Source organism: Anolis sagrei, chromosome 3 (assembly GCF_037176765.1).
Source record: "Anolis sagrei isolate rAnoSag1 chromosome 3, rAnoSag1.mat, whole genome shotgun sequence".
Classification (NCBI taxonomy): domain Eukaryota; kingdom Metazoa; phylum Chordata; class Lepidosauria; order Squamata; family Dactyloidae; genus Anolis; species Anolis sagrei.
In genome coordinates this window covers 1,518,425-1,539,971 of record NC_090023.1, presented here as the reverse complement: position 1 = coordinate 1,539,971, position 21,547 = coordinate 1,518,425, and the positions used below count along the sequence as shown (strand labels likewise).

Genomic DNA, 21,547 nt, shown 5'->3' with positions numbered 1-21,547 from the left:
AATCATGCCTGAGACACCTGGATTTCAAGGCCTTGTCTTGAAGGTCCTGCTGTTGGAGATCTAATCTACACTCCCTAGTGACCCCCAAGTCGTGTTTGTCCTCCCAAGGTCTTTTCTCTAGGGCAGTGGTTCCCAACCTGTGATCTGTGGACCACGAGTGGTCCGCAAGAACAAAAATATGATCCGCGGCCTCACCGTTACTACACAATTGCAACGAGAGCAACTGGTCTCATGAAATCCTCTTATAGCACAAAGAGAGTTTGCCTCTCTTGTGGGAAAGCTCTACAATCCCAGAAAACCATATGATATTAGCCCTAGCTTCTGCCAACCTAGCAGTTCAAAAACATGCAAATGTGAGTAGATCAATAGGTACGACTTCGGCAGGAAGGTGCCCATGCAGCCATGCCAGCAACACAACTGGGTCAACGGAAAACAGGCTCCTCAGCTTGGAAATGGATCAAGAGCACCTCCCCATGGCTAGAGTTGAGCACCGCCTCAGAAAGCCATAGGTGAAAGGGGAACACTTTACCTCTACTCTGTGTATTTGTGTGCCATTGTTATTCCATTGTAGTAAAGGTAAAGGTTTTCCCCTGACATGAAGTCCAGTCGTGTCCAACTCTGGAGTGTGGTGCTCATCTCCATTTCTAAGCTGAAGAGCTGGTGTTGTCCGTAGACACCTCCAAGGTCATGTGGCCGGCATGACTGCGTGAAGCGCTGTTACCTTCCTGCTGGAACGGTACCTATTAATCTACTCACATTTGCATGTTTTCGAACTGCTAGGTTGGCAGAAGCTGGGGCTGACAGTGGAAGTTCACGCCGCTCCCTGGATTCAAATCTGTGACCTTTCGGTCAACAAGCTCAGCAGCTCAGCGCTTTAACCCACTGCGCCACTGGGGGCTCCCATATTCCATTGTATTAAGGCATTTAATGTTTGCCTATCTGTGTATGTTGTAATCCGCTCTGTGTCCCTTCGGGGAGATAGAGCGGAATATAAATAAATAAATAAATTATTATTATTATTATTATTATTATTTTACTGACACAAAACCACAGTATGTCACAGCAAACGAGATCTATATGCTGGATTATTATTATTATTATTATTATTATTATTATAAACATCACAAGATGAGTCCACAGCAGACACTCTGCTGGCTATTGTATTGGATCACACATCGGACACTTCCTATTATTATTATTATTATTATTATTATTATTATTATTATTAGAAACACAACAAGATGAGTCCACAGCAGACACTCTGCTGGCAGTTGAATTGGATTTATTTATTTATTTTATTTGTTTAGAAGTTTTATATACCGGTCTTCTCACCTCCGAGGAGGGACTCAGGCCGGTTCACAACATATGTTCAAATACAGTAATATAAAAACAGCACAGTGCATCATCATTATACATTAATATATAAAATACAATACAATACATCATCACATTACACAAGCCAAGTCGTCAAATACAGTCCCAATTCATCGCCATCCTTCCATGTGGACAAGGCTTATTGACTCAATCATCGAATGCCATATTCCAAAGCCAGGTTTTTATTAGCTTTCTAAAGGTCAGGAGGGAAGGAGCAGATCTAATCTCTGGTGGGAGGGAATTCCAAAGCCGAGGGGCCACCACCGAGAAGGCCCGGTCCCTCGTCCCCACCAGACACGATTGCGAGGGTGGTGGGACCGAGAGCAGGGCCCCTCCGGAAGATCTTAGTAACCTTGATGGTTCATAGGGGAGAATCCCCTATGATGGATCACACGATGGATCACACATTGGACCCTTCCTAATTGTCTAGGACTGTGTGGTGTATCGGTGAATAATGTGTGCAGATCCCAGTAAGGTGGCCTTTTGCAGCTAGCAGATGGTAATCTTGTCAGCGCCAATTGTGTTTAAGTGCAGGCCAAGGTCTCGAGGCACTGCACCCAGTGTGCCGATCACCACTGGGACCCCCTTGACTGGCTTGTGGCAGTATTATTATTATGACTCCTTTGAGATCATGTCCATAACGGTCCAGATGAGACATTATATTGCTGTATGTACATATATATATATAGTATATATATTACAGGGAAGTCAGAGAAGACCATAACAGGTTATATAACCCAGAGGGACTGGCAAACAGAATCTCTTCCCAAAGGGGTTCACAGGATGATGGGCATGGTTTCTGACCCCTGGAGCAACCAGGGAAACAAGGATTTATATTAAGGATTATTTTGGTGGGATCTTCAAGTTCTGACAAAATGAGGTTACGTGTTGGCTGTCTGTTAACAAGGAAAGTACCAATTGAACACGAACCGAATTTGCAGGGAGACAAGGTTATCCTGCCCGAAACCCAGCCTCAAGAGGGAGAGGAAGTAGGTCACAGGAAGTAGGTCAAAGTATTATTCCATCTGCGAGTGAAGGGTTGACTCATCTGCTAAACTTTGCAGAATTTGAGAAATGGACCTGTCGCTTTAGAAACAAAACAATTCAAGGTTTTCAAAGTAATTGGAAACCTTTTGCAGAATATGGAAGTAGAATATACAAAGACGGGTCTATAATGGCATTGGCAGAAAAATATTAATGCTAGACAATCAGGTCACCTTCGCATACTTTATGTAAATTTGGCATATATATGTATTTATAAACATAGATTTCTTCTTAAGAGCTTTGATAGGACAAAATACTAGGCCTGGATAACAACGGAAAAATTTGTTTCTAAAATCGATTCGTTTTTTGGGGTTTTTTGCATTTCGATATTTAAAAGAATTCCGAAATTTTCCTTTAAAAAAGTTCGATATTTACGAAATTTCGTAAATGGTAAAAAAATTACAAAACAATAACGAATCGATTCGTTAATGGCGGCCGCGATCGCGCAATACGCTAAAAAAACTTCTGAAGCTTCCCTCTCCCTCTGTTGTTGACTGTTGGTGTGATATTATAATTTTTTTTCACTAATTAAACAAAAAACAACTATAAAACTTGCCCCAGACATGCGGAAATAATAACGAAACAACATGGTTCGTTATCGCTTCGTTAACAAAAAAATAATGAATTTTTAACGAATTACGAATTAACGAAACGAAACTGCCCAGCCCTACAAAATACTGCTAGACTCTATCCCAGTGTAGGGAAGCATTCTTTCAAATACGAGATACATGTTTTACACATGCTATTCAGCATCTACATGAAATCGCTGGGAGAGGTCATCCGGAGTTTTGGAGTTCGGTGCGATCTCTATGCAGATGACGCCCAACTCTACGACTCCTTTCCACCTAATTCCAAGGAAGACCCTCGGGTGCTGGACAAGGGCCTGACCGCTGTGACGGTCTGGATGAGGATGAATAAGCTGAGGATCAATCCCGACAAGACAGAGGTCCTCCAGGTCAATTGTAGGCTGGATCGAGGTATAGGGCGGCAACCTGTGCTTGACGGGGGTTGCACTCCCCCTGAAAACCGCAGCTTGGGTGTCCTCCTGGACTCATAACTTATTTTCCAGTCCCAATTCAAGGTGCAGGTTTTGACCTACAAAGACCTGAACGGTTTGGGACCCGCCTACCTGCACAACCGCATTTCCATCTATGAACCCACATGATCTCTTTGATCTTCCAGAGGCTCTTCTCTCGCTCCCGCCCACATCGTAAGTGCGACTTGAGGGGATGAGAGACAGGGCCTTCTCTGTGGTGGCCCCCCGGCTCTGGAACTCACTCCCCAGAGATATTACTCAAGCCCCCACACTGGCAATCTTTAGGAGGAATCTGAAAACCTGTGCCTTCAGTGATTAAATGTAAGATACTCCCTGACCAAACTTTGCACAAAATGTCCTTATAAGCACTTTATTTATGGCTAGGGCAATTAAATCCTCCCTCACTCTCGGATCCTCATCCTGATAATTTTACATTGTCCTATCTCCCAGTGTTTTAACTATTTTATCCTTGAATGTGGCCCTGCCCAGTGAAATCCTTTGTGTTTAATTGTTTGTTTTTATACTGTTGTTCGCTTATTATATTGATTTTTGCATTTTATGTATCTTATTTCCTGGTATTGTTATTTTTTTGTATTATTATGTAATAATAATGTAAGCCGCACTGAGTCCCTTGGGGAGATGGTAGCAGGGTACAAATGTTGTTGTTATTATTATTATTATTATTATTATTATTATTATTATTACTATGTGTGTAGTGTACTGATGGGCATGACCTCATGTAAGTTGCACCGAGTCCCCCTGGGGGAGATGGAGCGGGGTATAAACAAAGTATTATTATTATTATCATTATAAGGTGTAAAATTACTACTGTCAATTGGCAGCCTACTGGCTGTTAGGAATTGTGAGAGTTGGGAGTCCAAAACACCTGGAGGGCCCAAGTTTGCTCATGCCTGCTCTATAACTACAGAACCAGTTCCTGGAGCTTGACATGCAGGAGTGAGACAAACAGGCGATTCCATAAGCCCACCTATGTGACCTCAGCCATCCCATAGAGCCAGTCCCCATCCTGGCCCATTCCTAGCCATGGTTGGTGCCTCGGGAGGCAAGGAGGAGCCCAAGTGGCCTCTTAATTGACCACTGACCCAACTGGGGACAAGAGAACAGGCAGCAGCTGGGGTGCGGCCCCATTGAGGCCTCCCCCCGACTCCAACACACAGCCCCTTACCTGAATGACGGCATTGCAGAACTCCAGGGAGCTCATGAAGAGGACCAGCGAGGGGACCCCGATCCAGTCCTCCCGGCGTAGGAAGTGCCAGTCGTCCCCACGGACCTCCAGCTTCCGGGGCAGCGAGGAGTAGAGGGCACTGAGGCCCGTGGCCAGGACCTGGGTGTCGGAGGAAGGCAGCCGTCAGAAGGGAGCCCCCAGCAATGGCCATAATAATAACGACGACGACAACAACAACAACAATAATACACTTTGTTTATATTCCATTCTATCTTTCCAAGGGGACTCAGAGCAGGTTACAGTATAATCATCATCATCATCATCATCTGTCGTGACCCAGAGCCCAAAGATTGTCCAACACAGCAAATAAGGGGTTAACAGAGTCTTTAATGGGTCTTTAACAAGGCTAATAGCACTTAAACTGCAGTACTAATTAGCAAAACAAAAAGGCCTTCCAGCATGTAAACAAAGGAGGAGAAAAGCCGGATTTTCTCAGAACTCAGTCACTCAAAAAGGAAAGCTGGAGTAAAACTAGCGCTGGCAAATGCGGAGTCAAACAGTCCTAGGTCAAACACGGAGACAGGCAGCAAGAAGAGTCCGAAAGGCAGTTGTCGTAGTCAGGAACGTTCCGTAGTCAAGGGGCAAGACGAAGTCACTCACGTAGTCCAATCCAGAGTCGAGGCACACAGGACCCAAACAGGAGATAAGGCAGCACAAAACACCCGATACAACGCTTTGTCCTCTGCAAAGCTACACATCCCAAAGCCCTCATTTTATTAGCAGTCACTATCGCTGGACTGACTATCATCACTTGCACCTGGATCATTATCCTCAGCTGCTGGCTCATTACCTCTCCAACATTGCCAACGTTGATCCTGTCCAGACTCCTGCCAAGACGTAGCTGCCTGCCATGTATCTTGGAAACCCTCAACTCGTCGCTAGACGTGGCTGTGTACATATGTCCTGAATTTCTCTAACACACGTCCAGTCCAGCCCCTCTTCCATTTCCCCATCAATGGATCCCTGATCATCCAAACTGCAATTGTCGGCTATATCTTTAAGCCGTTTGTTCAGTACTTCCTCATCACTGTCAGACTCACTGGCAACACGCTTTACTCCCCTGTAATCTAATTCCTCTAAGTCTTCGGGTCCAAATCCTGCAAAGTCCTCAGAGTCACTAGGTGCCAAAATAATCTCCCGAATGCATTTCAGCTGACGCTGTTCCTCCTCTAACTCAGCATCACTCCTTCTCCTCCTACAACTGGTAGTAGCTTCACTGCCAGGACGCTGAGCCTCAACATCATCATCATCATCATCATCCAATGGCCTAATAATAACAACAACAACAACAGCAGCAGCAATATACTTTGTTTATATTCCACTCTATCTTCCTGAGGAGTCTCAGAGCAGGTTACAGTATAATAATAATAATAATAATAATAATAATAATAATAATAATAATAATCTTTATTTATACCCCGCCACCATCTCCCCAGTGGGGACTCGGAGCGGCTTACATGGGGACGAGCCCGAACAACATATTACAGCAGAATAAACCAAAAGCATAACAACAAACAACATCAACAAAATTACATAGGGAAAAAAAACATTCCTATAAACACAGTCACGATAACAGTGGGCGGGCCACATGGAGAGGATAAAACAATTAAAGATTCTAATGAGATAAAAAATTAGGAGCGGGTTATTTCCACATATAGGCAAACATTCAATGCCTTTCATACAGTGAACAATAACAAACAAAACACAAACAAAGGCAAAGGTTTCCCTTTCCATCTCCAGCGTCTGGAGGCAATGCTCAACTTTGGCCACTGGAAGGCTTCCTGTCGGAGCAGTACCTATTGATCTACTCACACTTGCATGTTTTCGAACTGCTAGGTTGGCAGAAGCTGGGGTTAACAGCGGGAGCTCACCCCACTCCCAGGATTTGAACCACCGACCTTTCTGTCAGCAAGTTCAGCAGCTCAGCAGTTTAACCCACTGCGCCACCAGGGGCCCCCTAATATTGTAATATAATAATACTAATATATTAATTATAACACTATTGATAATATATAATAATATACAATGGCAATACTGCTTTATTATTGTATATTTGTATATTTCAAGTTGCATTGATAAAGTTGCATTGATTTGTATATTTCAAGTTGCATTGCCCAGCCATAGTTTTTACTGTGTCATGGTCTAATGTTTTGTTATTATTGCTTATGTTTTCAATTTTGCTTGAGTTGTTTGTTATGCTGTTGTTGTGTTGAGGCATTAGTTTAGAATTCAGGACTCAAATGATGAAACCAAGGGAAGGCCCCGTCCCTTCCCCTCATCCCCAATAATAAACCAATGGCTTGAAACATTACATATTTCTCCTTTGCATAAAAAGTGAGGTTGGACTGCCTATTTACTGGGGTTTTTTTTAATGTTTTGCGTATATTGTTTATTTGCTTATATGCTTTATACTTTAATGTTATGTTGTTTATTTTATTGCAATTTGTATCTTATCGTATTGTAATTTGTTGTTTGGGCTTGGCCTCACGTAACCCGCTCCGAGTCCCCGTTGGGGGAGATGGTGGTGGGATATAAATAAAGTTTATTATTATTAGGTTCTTGTGGGTTTTTTCGGGCTATAGGACCATGTTCTGGAGGCATTTCTCCTGACGTTTCGCCTGCATCTATGGCAAGCATCCTCAGAGGTAGTGAGATCTGTTGGAAGTAGGAAAAATGGGTTTATATATCTGTGGAATGGCTGGGGTGGGGCAAGGAGCTCTTCCCTGCTGCAGTTAGGTGTGAATGTTTAGCTGATCACCTTCATTAGCATTTGAAGGCCTGCCTGAGCCTGGGAAAATCTCTTGCTGGGAGGTGTTAATCTGTGCCTGGTTTTTTCCTCTCTGTTGTTTAGCTGTTATAATTTTGGAGTTTTTTTAATACTGGTAGCCAGATCTTGTTCATTTTCATGGTCTCTTCCTTTCTGTTGAAATTGTCCACATGCTTGTGGATTTCAGTGGCTTCTCTGTGTAGTCTGACATGGTGGTTGTTGGTGTGGTCCAGCATTTCTGTGTTCTCAAATAATATGCTGTGTCCAGGCTGGTTCCTCAGGTGCTCTGCTATGGCTGACTTCTCTGGTTGAAGGAGTCTGCAGTGCCTTTCACGTTCCTTGATGCGTGTCTGGGCAATGCTGCATTTAGTGGTCCCTATGTAGACTTGTAGACTTTATTATTATTATTATTATTATTATTATTATTATTATTATATTTCTATGTAGACTTTATTATATTATTATTATTATTATTATATTACTATGTAGACTTTATTATATTATTATTATTATTATATTACTATGTAGACTTTTATTATTATTATTATTATTATTATTATTATTATTATTATTATTTAGCCATTTATCTTATACTAGCCATCCCCTGCCATGTGTTGCTGTGGCCCAGTCTGTGGATATGTGTTTTGTGTGTGTGTATATATATGTGTAAGTGTGCATATATGTGGTTTTGCACATGCGTTGTAATGTACTGCCTTCGACAATACAATGTATTTTTTTTTAATTTTTTGGCTTTTTAAGTCTCTTCTGATGTGCTTTTCAGTGTTTGTATGAGTGATGGCCACTCATTGGCCTGAGAGGTGTCTTGTGTCCAAATTCGGTGTCGATTTGTCCAGTGGTTTTTGAGTTATGTTAATCCCACAAACGAACATTGCATATTTATGTATATAGATGAAGAGTGAACCCCCTGACCACCCCCCCCCCCGCCCTCCCCACTGCTTACCGGGCAGAAGTAGGATCCATCGGCAATGTATCGGGCGACGGTGTGGCTCCCGGCGGAAGCAGCCATGAGGAGGAGGAGCGCATCGCGTGCCTGCTGCCCCACGACCCCTTCGTGGTGGATGAAGGGGACCAGGAGGGAGAAGAGCAGGAGGTCGGGGGGCCCCGCCTCGGAGGAAGAGGAGGAGGAAGAGGAAGAGGGGGGGCCCTGCAGGAAGAAGAGCTCCAGGAGGGCCGGCTCCCGGGCTACGGAGACGCAGAGCTGGCTGAGCAGCAGCACCAGGTTGCTCTCGAGGAGCGGGGAGGCCGGCCCGGCGCAGAGGGCCAGCAGGCGCAGGAGTGGGGCCAGCAGCGGCTTGTGGGCCAGCAAGGGCTGGTGGGACTGGCTGATGAGCATCTCAAAGAGCTTGAGCAGCTCCACCTTGCGCTCCTCGGGGAGGGCCTCGCGCTGGAGGTGCCACCCCACCAGCCGCTCCAGCACCCGCTCCGACACCACCAGCTCCAGGATGGGGCCCATGGACGGGCCCTCCCCGCCGCGGGGGCGCTCCTCCTCCGCCAGCAGCGTCAGCATCTGGTACGTGTTGTTGCGCACCGCGCTCAGGTCGTCCGCCGGGGGCCCTCCTCGCGAGGAAGAGGAGGAGGAGGACGAGGAAGGCGGGCCTCGCTTCTCCAGGATCCGCAGCACCTGCACGGAAACAGGTCGGATGTTATACGACTCCAGAGCACTTACGTCATGAGAAAATACGATGTGGATATAATATAGGTGGGTATGAATGAATTGAATGAAAGGTGTATGGACGGGGCCTAGATTGGCTGAAGATACAATTCTAAGATTAAGGCCTGCAATGATTAATTGCCTGCTTAATGAACTATAATTAAAAGTTGCTGATAATAACTGTGACAAATGAGTAATTTGTGACATTGCTGACTTGATGAACTTTTGGGGAAAAACAACATGCTAAAAGCAACATGCTGACATGAATCAGAGAAAGTGGCTTTTTTAAGTTAAGGAAATGTTTGCAAGGTTCCTTACATTAAGAAGGAAATGTTTGCAAGGTTCCTTACATTAAGAAGGAAATGTTTACAAGATTCCTTACATTAAGAAGGAAATGTTTGCAAGGTTCCTTACATTGCTGACTTGATGAACTTTGGGGGAAAAACAACAGGCTTACATTAATCAGAGACAGTGGCCTTTTTAAGTTAAGGAAATGTTTGCAAGGTTCCTTACATTAAGAAGGAAATGTTTACAAGGTTCCTTACATTAAGAAGAAAATGTTTGCAAGGTTCCTTACATTAAGAAGGAAATGTTTACAAGATTCCTTACATTAAGAAGGAAATGTTTGCAAGGTTCCTTACATTGCTGACTTGATGAACTTTGGGGGAAAAACAACAGGCTTACATTAATCAGAGACAGTGGCCTTTTAAAGTTAAGGAAATGTTTGCAAGGTTCTTTACATTAAGAAGGAAATGTTTGCAAGGTTCCTTACATTAAGAAAGAAATGTTTGCAAGATTCCTTACATTAAGAAGGAAATGTTTGCAAGGTTCCTTACATTAAGAAAGAAATGTTTGCAAGATTCCTTACATTAAGAAGGAAATGTTTGCAAGATTCCTTACATTAAGAAGGAAACGTTTGCAAGATTCCTTACATTAAAAAGGAAATGTTTACAAGATTCCTTACATTAAGAAGGAAATGTTTGCAAGATTCCTTACATTAAGAAGGAAACGTTTGCAAGATTCCTTACATTAAAAAGGAAATGTTTGCAAGGTTCCTTACATTAAGAAGGAAATGTTTACAAGATTCCTTACATTAAGAAGGAAACGTTTGCAAGATTCCTTACATTAAGAAGGAAACGTTTGCAAGATTCCTTACATTAAAAAGGAAATGTTTACAAGATTCCTTACATTAAGAAGAAAATGTTTGCAAGATTCCTTACATTAAGAAGGAAACGTTTGCAAGATTCCTTACATTAAGAAGGAAACGTTTGCAAGATTCCTTACATTAAGAAGGAAACGTTTGCAAGATTCCTTACATTAAAAAGGAAATGTTTACAAGATTCCTTACATTAAGAAGAAAATGTTTGCAAGATTCCTTACATTAAGAAGGAAACGTTTGCAAGATTCCTTACATTAAGAAGGAAATGTTTGCAAGATTCCTTACATTAAGAAGGAAACGTTTGCAAGATTCCTTACATTAGGAAGGAAATGTTTGCAAGATTCCTTACATTAAGAAGGAAATGTTTGTAAGATTCCTTACATCAAGAAGGAAACGTTTGCAAGATTCCTTACATCAAGAAGGAAACGTTTGCAAGATTCCTTACATTGCTGACTTGATGAACTTTTGGGGAAAAACAACATGCTTACATTAATAAGAGACAGTGGCCTTTCTAAGTTAAGGAAATGTTTGCAAGGTTCCTTACATTAAGAAGGAAATGTTTGCAAGGTTCCTTACATTAAGAAGGAAATGTTTGCAAGGTTCCTTACATTAAGAAGGAAATGTTTGCAAGGTTCCTTACATTAAGAAGGAAATGTTTGCAAGATTCCTTACATTAAGAAGGAAACGTTTGCAAGATTCCTTACATTAAGAAGGAAATGTTTGCAAGGTTCCTTCCATTAAGAAGGAAATGTTTGCAAGATTTCTTACATTAAGAAGGAAACGTTTGCAAGATTCCTTCCATTAAAAAGGAAACGTTTGCAAGGTTCCTTACATTAAGAAGGAAATGTTTACAAGATTCCTTACATTAAGAAGGAAATGTTTGCAAGGTTCCTTACATTGCTGACTTGATGAACTTTGGGGGAAAAACAACAGGCTTACATTAATCAGAGACAGTGGCCTTTTTAAGTTAAGGAAATGTTTGCAAGGTTCCTTACATTAAGAAGGAAATGTTTACAAGGTTCCTTACATTAAGAAGAAAATGTTTGCAAGGTTCCTTACATTAAGAAGGAAATGTTTGCAAGGTTCCTTACATTAAGAAGGAAATGTTTGCAAAGTTCCTTACATTAAGAAGGAAATGTTTGCAAGATTCCTTACATTAAGAAGGAAATGTTTGCAAAGTTCCTTACATTAAGAAGGAACTGTTTACAAGATTCCTTACATTAAGAAGGAAATGTTTACAAGATTCCTTATATTAAGAAGGAAACGTTTGCAAGATTCCTCACATTAAGAAGGAAATGTTTGCAAGATTCCTTACATTAAGAAGGAAATGTTTGCAAAGTTCCTTACATTAAAAAGGAAATGTTTGCAAGATTCCTTCCATTAAGAAGGAAATGTTTGCAAGGTTCCTTACATTAAGAAGGAAATGTTTGCAAGATTACTTACATTAAGAAGGAAATGTTTGCAAGATTCTTTACATTAAGAAATGTTTACAAGATTCCTTACATTAAGAAGGAAATGTTTACAAGATTCCTTACATTAAGAAGGAAATGTTTACAAGATTCCTTACATTAAGAAGGAAATGTTTGCAAGATTACTTACATTAAGAAGGAAATGTTTACAAGATTCCTTATATTAAGAAGGAAACGTTTGCAAGATTCCTCACATTAAGAAGGAAATGTTTGCAAGATTCCTTACATTAAGAAGGAAATGTTTGCAAAGTTCCTTACATTAAAAAGGAAATGTTTGCAAAGTTCCTTACATTAAAAAGGAAATGTTTGCAAGGTTCCTTACATTAAGAAGGAAATGTTTGCAAGATTACTTACATTAAGAAGGAAATGTTTGCAAGATTCTTTACATTAAGAAATGTTTACAAGATTCCTTACATTAAGAAGGAAATGTTTACAAGATTCCTTACATTAAGAAGGAAATGTTTGCAAGATTACTTACATTAAGAAGGAAATGTTTGCAAGATTCTTTACATTAAGAAATGTTTGCAAGATTACTTACATTAAGAAGGAAATGTTTGCAAGATTCCTTACATTAAGAAGGAAATGTTTGCAAGGTTCTTTACATTAAGAAGGAAATGTTTGCAAGGTTCCTTACATTAAGAAAGAAATGTTTGCAAGATTCCTTACATTAAGAAGGAAATGTTTGCAAGGTTCCTTACATTAAGAAAGAAATGTTTGCAAGATTCCTTACATTAAGAAGGAAATGTTTGCAAGATTCCTTACATTAAGAAGGAAACGTTTGCAAGATTCCTTACATTAAAAAGGAAATGTTTACAAGATTCCTTACATTAAGAAGGAAATGTTTGCAAGATTCCTTACATTAAGAAGGAAACGTTTGCAAGATTCCTTACATTAAAAAGGAAATGTTTGCAAGGTTCCTTACATTAAGAAGGAAATGTTTACAAGATTCCTTACATTAAGAAGGAAACGTTTGCAAGATTCCTTACATTAAGAAGGAAACGTTTGCAAGATTCCTTACATTAAAAAGGAAATGTTTGCAAGGTTCCTTACATTAAGAAGGAAATGTTTGCAAGGTTCCTTACATTAAGAAGGAAATGTTTGCAAGGTTCCTTACATTAAGAAGGAAATGTTTACAAGATTCCTTACGTTAAGAAGGAAACGTTTGCAAGATTCCTTACATCAAGAAGGAAATGTTTGCAAGATTCCTTACATTAAGAAGGAAATGTTTGCAAGATTCCTTACATTAAGAAGGAAATGTTTGCAAGGTTCCTTACATTAAAAAGGAAATGTTTGCAAGATTCCTTAAGTTAAGAAGGAAATGTTTGCAAGATTCCTTCCATTAAGAAGGAAATGTTTGCAAGATCCCTTACATTAAGAAGGAAATGTTTGCAAGATTCCTTACATTAAGAAGGAAACGTTTGCAAGGTTCCTTACATTAAGAAGGAAACGTTTGCAAGATTCCTTACATTAAGAAGGAAACGTTTACAAGATTCCTTACATTAAGAAGGAAACGTTTACAAGATTCCTTACATTAAGAAGGAAATGTTTGCAAGATTCCTTACATTAAGAAGGAAATGTTTACAAGATTCCTTACATTAAGAAGGAAATGTTTACAAGATTCCTTACATTGCTGACTTGATGAACTTTTGGGTGAAAACAACATGCTTACATTAATTAAAGACAGTGGCTTTTGAAAATTAAGTTATATGTTTGCAAGATTCCTTACATTAAGAAGGAAATGTTTACAAGATTCCTTACATTGCTGACTTGATGAACTTTTGGGGAAAAACATAGTGCTTACATTAATCAGATACAGTGGCTTTTGAAAATTAAGTTAAATGTTTACAAGATTCCTTACATTAAGAAATAAATGTTTACAAGATTCCTTACATTAAGAAATAAATGTTTACAAGATTCCTTACATCGCTGACTTGATGAACTTTGGGGAAAAAACATCGTGCTTACATTAATCAGAGACAGTGGCTTTTGAAAATTAAGTTAAATGTTTACAAGATTCCTTACATTATGCAGCTGCTTGTATTTACTAACACCAATCAAGCAGAGTCAACATCTGTTTGGAAACTGAGATGGAATCAACATGTTCCAGGATGGAAGACGTCTGTCAATAATTTACAACTTTGGGACAACATAAGTTTAATTGAAGGCACATTAGACTCAAGTCCACGTCTCTCCCCCCCCCCCCCCCTGCACTGCTTTTTGGCACTCACCTGGGCCCAGTGGTTCTTGAAGACCATGAGGCAGGTCTCTGGGTCGGCCGTGACGGGGCTCTGGAGGCTGGGGGCCCGGCTGGAGCGATGCCCGGACGGCCCCCGGGGGTTCAGCTTGCTCAGCCAGCTCATCCTCTCCATGGGAAGGACGAGGACCAGGAACAGGAAGAAGAAGAAGAAGGGGGCAGAGAGGCCGCGGGAAGGTCAAGGGTCATGGGCGACCACCTGGTAGGGCTCTGGTGGGGGCTGCCATGGTGGGCGCTGAGTGAGGAGGAGGAGGAAGAGGAGGGCGGAGCTGGTCAGGTAGCGAGGGGCAGCCGGTCCGAGGGGCAGCGGGCCCCATGGCGAGACAGAGAGGGCGAGACCACACTGTGAGGGGCGAGAGGAACAAGAGGCCGAGTCAGGGACAACAAGTGGGAAAATAACCCAAAAGCTGCAAAGAAAATGTATTGCAGATTGTATTGAACATTACTTGTCCGCTATATAACTGTAACGTTGCCAGGATTCTACCTTATTTAGGTAGAGATTAACCAAACTCCCAGTTTTATCAAACAGTTTAATTAAAACAGCACTTACTTGCTGGCTGTTTATATAGTCCAAAATATAAAACACAAAGATAGCACGCAGCTACAGAATAAACAAAAACTGATAGCAAAAATAACTTTGTAGTCAAAAGGGTCCAGTCCAGTGGTCAAATGCCGAGAGTTCAATAAACAAAGTCCAGGGATCAAGAGTCTATGCCATAGTCAAAAACCAGTCCAAAGGTCCAAGGTTCCAGGATTACAGGAGACAGGTCAGGATACCGAAAAATCCCAACAGACCTGGGGGAAAAACCAGCAGAGTCCACCACCAAAATGCAACAGATACCTTTCTCGTAAAGATCACTCTCAAGGTTAGCTCTTTAAATCCAGTAACAGCTAGCTGCAACCCATCTCTTGCATACCTTCACCCTTAATTGCTTTTACCTGTAAACTGTTACTACTCAAACTACTCAAACTACTCAGCCCTTTAGAACCAAGACTTACATTAACCCTTCCATCACCAACTGCCAGGTCTACCACCACCAACCACCATCATTGTCAATATGGAACATATGACAATAACAAATGATGTATAGCACATGATTTGAATTGTGATAAAATAAATGTTTTAAAACTTAAGTAAGAAGAGATCTAGGGAAGTAATGCTACCCCTCTATTCTGCCTCAGTTAGACCACACCTGGAATATTGTGTCCAATTCTGGGCACCACAATTCAAGAGAGATATTGACAAGCTGGAATGTGTCCAGAGGAGGGCGACTAAAATGATCAAGGGTCTGGAGAACAAGCCCTATGAGGAGCGGCTTAGGGAACTGGGCATGTTTAGCCTGAAGAAGAGAAGGCTGAGAGGAGATATGATAGCCATGTATAAATATGTGAGAGGAAGCCACAGGGAGGAGGAGGGAGCAAGCTTGTAGTTTCTGCTTCCTTGGAGACTAGGACGCAATGGAGCCATGGCTTCAAACTACAAGAGAGGAGATTCCATCTGAACATGAGGAAGAACTTCCTGACTGTGAGAGCCGTTCAGCAGTGGAACTCTCTGCCTTGGAGTGTGGTGGAGGCTCCTTCTTTGGAAGCTTTTAAACAGAGGCTGGGTGGCCATCTGTCAGGGGTGATTTGAATGCAATATTCCTGCTTCTTGGCAGAAAGGGGTTGGACTGGATGGCCCAGGAGGTCTCTTCCAACTCTAGGATTCTAGGATTCTATGACTGAATGAGAGACAAGGACAAGAAAGTGCAATTCCAATCTGGATTCCTAAAAGCCACCCGCAGCAGAGGTGCATTTGCAACCTGGGTGCCTCAAAGGCCACCTGCAGAAGTGAATTTGCAATCTAAATTCCTAAAAGACACCCGCTGCAGAAGTGAGCTGCTCTGGGATCAGAGTGAAGAGAGGGGCCAGGAAGACAGTCCCACCTTGTCTCCTGCACTGTGCTAATAATATATAATAATATTTATTTATTTATTTATTTAAAACACGTATATTCTGCCCTTCTCACCCCGAAGGGGACTCACAGCGGAGCACAGTATATACATGGCAAACATTCAATGCCTGGATACAATACATAAACATTTAAAAAAATTATCAAAATATTAAAATACACCATTTAAAATAACACCATTTAAAACCATCCTAGCCATCCGCATCAAATCCAATTGGCCCTGTCATCTTTCCCACTGCTCCTTCATTGCCCTGTCCCGAAAGGTTGGTCCCACAGCCAAGTTTTGACCATCCTTCTAAAGGACAGGAGGGAGGGGGCTGACCTGATCTCACCAGGAAGGGAGTTCCATAGCCAGGGAGCAGTCACCGAGAAGGCCCTGTCTCTCATCCCCACCAGTCATGCCTGTGACAATGGCGGGATGGAAAGCAGGGCCTCCCCAGAGGATCTTAATCTCCGTGATGGTTCATAGGGGGAGTTATTAACCTGGCTGCCTCTCGTTGGACTATTTGAAGCTTCCGAGCAGTCTTCAAAGGCAACCCCACGTAGTGTGTTGCAGTAGTCTATCCTAGATGTAACGAGAGCGTGGACCACCATGGCCAAGTCTGACTTCACAAGGTATGGGCGCAGCTGGCGCACAAGGATGTCCATGGACCTCATCCCTGGAGGCCCAGTGGTTGGGAACCACTGGTAGACGATAGTGATGGGGATGATGATGATGGCTTGAATCCATCATCCAAGTAGGATGTCATGGACCTCATCCCTGGAGGCCCAGTGGTTGGGAACCACTGGTAGATGATAGTGATGGGGATGATGATGATGGCTTGAATCCATCATCCAAGTAGGATGTCATGGACCTCATCCCTGGAGGCCCAGTGGTTGGGAACCACTGGTAGATGATAGTGATGGGGATGATGATGATGGCTTGAATCCATCATCCAAGTAGGATGTCATGGACCTCATCCCTGGAGGCCCAGTGGTTGGGAACCACTGGTAGATGATAGTGATGGGGATGATGGCTTGAATCCATCATCCAAGTAGGATGTCATGGACCTCATCCCTCAGAAATCCCAGCCAGCTTATCAGGTTTGGGAGCTGAAGTACAAAACACCTGGAGGCACAATGGTTGGGAACCACCGGTAGATGATAGTGATGATGATGATGGCTTGAATCCATCATCTAAGTGGGATGTCATGGACCTCATCCCTTGGAAATCCTAGCCAGCTTACCAGCTGTGGGAGCTGAAGCCCAATGGTTGGGAAGCACTGGTAGATAATGATGATGATGATGATGGCTTGAATCCATCATCTAAGTGGGATATCATGGACCTCATCACACTAGAGAGCCCCCAGTGGTCAATTGGGTTAAACCCTCAGGCCAGCAGGACTACTGACCGAAAGGTCGGCGGTTTGAATCCACGGAGAGCGGGTGAGCTCCCTCTGTCAGCCCCATCACCCCACACGGCGACATGAGAGAAGCCTCCCCCAAGGATGGTAAAACATTAGAACATGTGGGAAATATCCCCTGGGCAACGTCCTTGCAGATGGCCAATTCTCTCACACCAGAAGCGACTTGAAGTTTCTCAAGTCGTTCCTGACATGGAAAAAAAATCACACTAGAGTATGGATGGCCATCTGTCAGGGATGATTTGAATGCAATATTCCTGCTTCTTGGCAGAATGGGGTTGGACTGGATGATGGCCCATGAGGTCTCTTCCAACTCTCTATTCTATGAATTGTGCAAAAGCTCTCCTGGCCACCGCTGCAACCTGGGATTCCAAGCTCAGTGATGAATACATTGTGTATACATATAATACTGATAATATTATGTGATACAATGTAATACTAGTAATAATAACATATTTTATTTATTTATTTATTTATTTATTTACTGTATCTGTATGCCGCCTTTCTCGGCGAATCGGCGACTATTTTATATTGCATGTCTTATTATTTCTAATAATATTATAGTATAACGGTATAGTACAAAATAGTAAAATATAATACCAATATTGTGCTATGGTAATAATATAATATATTGTATTTATATATTACTTGTAAGCCGCTCTGAGTCCCCTTCGGGGTGAGAAGGGCGGCATATAAATGTTGTAAATAAATAAATAAAAATAAGTGCATTTGCAATCTGGATCCCTAAAAGCCACCTGTAGCAGAAGTGCATTTGCAATCTGGATTCCTAAAAGGCGCCTGATGTGAAAGTGTGTTTGCAATTTGGATTCCTAAAAGGCACCTGATGTGGAAGTGCATTTGCAATCTGGATGCCTCAAAGCCACTGCAGAAGTGAATTTGCAAACTAAATTCCTAAAAGACGCCTGCAGTAGAAGTGCATTTGCAATCTGGATTCCTAACAGCCACCTGCAACAGAAGTGCATTTGCAATTTGGATTTCTAAAAACCACCTGCATCTGAAGTACATTTCGAATCTGGACTCCTAAAAGCCACCTGGAGCAGAAGTGCATTTGCAATCTGGGTGCCTCAAAGTCACTGCAGAAGTGCATTTGCAAACTAAATTCCTAAAAGACACCTGCAGCAGAAGTGCATTTGCAATCTGGATTTCTAAAAGGCACCTGATGTGGAAGTGCATTTGCAATCTGGATGCCTCAAAGCCACTTGCAGAACTGAATTTGCAATCTAAATTCCTAAAAGACACCTGCAGTAAAAGTGCATTTGCAATCTGGATTCCTAAAAGCCACCTGCGGCGGAGGGAGGCCTTGCCCCACCCTCCCTCCTGGATCTCAAGGCAACCCAAGGGGCCAAGGCCAAGGCCGCCATCCCTGCAGGGAGGGAATGCACCTGCCCTGGGCACCTGAGGCCAACCGCCAATCAAAAGAAGCGCCTGCTTGTCCCAGCTGCCACTCACCCAAGACAAGGTCCCACTGCCCTCCAGAGGCCCTTGGGCTGTGGCCCTCTGCCCAGCACCTCTCGCTTGTGGGCCCAGAGCGGAGGAAACACCAAGGCGGAAGAAAGGGTTCTTGGCCGCTCCCTGCAAGGTTGGACTCTGCCCCAGGTGAGGAGGAGGAGGAGGAGGAGGAGGGGAAGGGAGGGCGGACCAGGAAGGGCCCCAAGCACAGCAGAAGGGCCAAGTTCTGCCTGGAAATTGCAAGGGAAATGAGCGCAGGAGGAGGAGGAGAGGCCAAAGGGTGGGCTTGCGCGGCACTTGTTGCAATCCAGAGCAGGGAACGAGGCCCTAAGATAACCATCCACCACACTTGGCTGTGAAAAACAATCCTTTTTTATTGAAGAAAAATGGTTACAAAATAAAGGAAAAATGCAAGTCAAAAGCCACAGCAAAATCAGCAAATTTAAATGGACAAAGCAAAACCAAAAGCCTCACTGGGAAATACTGGAATCTGTTAGCAATCCACTAACCGTACTCGATATCCTAGAAATCTTCCCAAACTATGGCCAGGGAACCGGGAGAACTGCCAAGGTCTTCATCAATTCTGAAACGATGCCTGAACTGAGACAGTCAGCCCGGCGTATTGCTATTAAAACTCAAGAATCGGTTCCGTGAACCGCCCTTCTGTTTTGAAGCCAATGTTTTTAATTCTTGAATTCGGGAGGATCGATGCAAACTGAGCGTTTTACTTCTGTCTTCCCAAATTTGGCCCCTTCTGTTGTCATTACAGTTAACAGGTGCAGAAGGGAGGGAAAGTTCAAGGTCTCCCTCTGAAACATTCTCAGGAACATTGGTACTTTCATTTCCCAAATCTACAGCAGTTTCTTCCTCACTAATTTCAGGAGCATTGGCATCAAGAGGTACATTTCCACTAGCATCAGTAAATATACTTTCATTAGCATCAGGAGGAACAAACAGAGAATCAGGTTCAAGTTCAAACTCAGGCTGAAACCCAACAGCACTTTGACTCTCATGGTGTAATTCATGCTTGGATTTAGAGTAAAACTAGCCATCTTGGAATAGATAAAGTGGAATCTGTGATGCCCAAAGCAACCACTCCCAGCCTAACTTTCATTTTACTACAGCACCATGTTGTTCATTCGTTCAGTCGTCTCCGACTCTTCGTGACCTCATGGACCAGCCCACGCCAGAGCTCCCTGTCGGCCGTCACCACCCCCAGATCCTTCAAGGTCAGTCCAGTCACTTCAAGGATGCCATCCATCCATCTTGCACTTGGTCGGCCCCTCTTCCTTTTGCCGTCCACTTTCCCCAGCATCATTCCCTTCTCTAGGCTTTGCTGTCTCCTCATGATGTGGCCAAAGGACTTCCGCTTTCCCTCTCGTCTCCTTCCCTCCAGTGAGCAGCCGGGCTTTATTTCCTGGAGGATGGACTGGTTGGATCTCTTCGCAGTCCAAGGCACTCTCAGCACTTTCCTCCAACACCACAGCTCAAAAGCATCTCTCTTCCTTGGCTCAGCCTTCCCTAAGGTCCAGCTCTCACATCCGTAGGAGACTACAGGGAATCCCATGGCTTGGACTCGGCAATGGATCTTGGTTGCCAGTCTGATGTCTCTACTCTTTACTATATTATCGAGACTGGACATTGCTCTCCTCCCAAGAAGGAAGCGTCTTCTGATTTTCTGGCCACAGTCTGCATCTGCACTCATCTTTGCACCGAGAAATACAAACCCTGTCACGGCCTCCACATTTTCTCCCTCTATTTCCCAGTTGTCAATCATTCTTGTTGCCATAACCTCAGCACCATAAGAAATGAAAACTGAGCATGAGCAACCAATTGCTACACCGCTTTCCTTTTACCTCAGCAGCAAAAGAAATAGCACCCTATGACTATCAATAAAGTGCAGGGGTAATCTTTGCAATCTTTGCAATCAAGTGCAGGGGTAATCTTTGGGGAAAGTGGAAGGAAAAAGGAAGAGGGGCTGACCAAGGGCAAGATGGATGGATGGCATCCTTGAAGGGACTGGTCTGACCTTGAAGGAGCTGGGGGTGGTGACGGCCGACAGGGAGCTTTGGCGTGGGCTGGTCCATGAGGTCGCAAAGAGTCGGAGACGACTGAACGAATGAACAACAACAACAATCTTTGCAAGTGTGTGGTTTGTATTTAGGACACTGGAGCCCCCGAGGGGGCAGTGGGTTAAACCCCTGTGCCGGCAGGACTGAAGACCGACAGGTCGCAGGTTCAAATCCAGGGAGAGGCAGATGAGCTCCCTCTATCAGCTCCAGCTCCTCATGCGGGGACATGAGAGAAGCCTCCCACAAGGATGATTAAAAACATCAAATCATCCGGGCATTGTCCCCTGGGCAAAGTCCTTGCAGACGGCCAGTTCTCTCACACCAGAAGCAACTTGCAGTTTCTCAAATCACTCCTGACACACAAAAAATAATAATAATAAAATAGAAAACTGGAGAAATTACACTGCTTAGCCAGTATTGCATCACCCGATATCCGCCAGAAAGTTGCAACCAATAGTGAAAGGACCAAGGCAGAGACATCTCTGGCCCATCCCCTGTTTGGGTATCAGCCAGCACATCAACAACTTAAATCAAGAAGTAAAAGTAGAAAAAAAAAGACTTAAATCAAGAAATAGTTTTCCAAGATCTACAGAGACACTCTGTAAAAGGAAGAGGGAAAGATGGATGGAT

The 21,547-nt window shown here is 43.0% G+C and overlaps 1 protein-coding gene across 1 annotated transcript in view; it reads right to left on the bottom strand.

Annotated features, from left to right (window-relative positions):
* The window catches only part of FHIP1B (FHF complex subunit HOOK interacting protein 1B), a 76,897-nt gene that overhangs the window by 21,758 nt on the left and 33,592 nt on the right, over positions 1 to 21,547 (bottom strand). Inside the window, exons 2-4 of the mRNA XM_067466390.1 lie at positions 13,996 to 14,364; positions 8,429 to 9,109; positions 4,641 to 4,799 (exon numbers count right to left, since the gene is read on the bottom strand). Of these exons, the coding sequence (XP_067322491.1) occupies positions 4,641 to 4,799; positions 8,429 to 9,109; positions 13,996 to 14,136 (981 nt within the window). The 5' untranslated portion in view covers positions 14,137 to 14,364. The remainder of the gene's footprint in view (positions 1 to 4,640; positions 4,800 to 8,428; positions 9,110 to 13,995; positions 14,365 to 21,547) is intronic.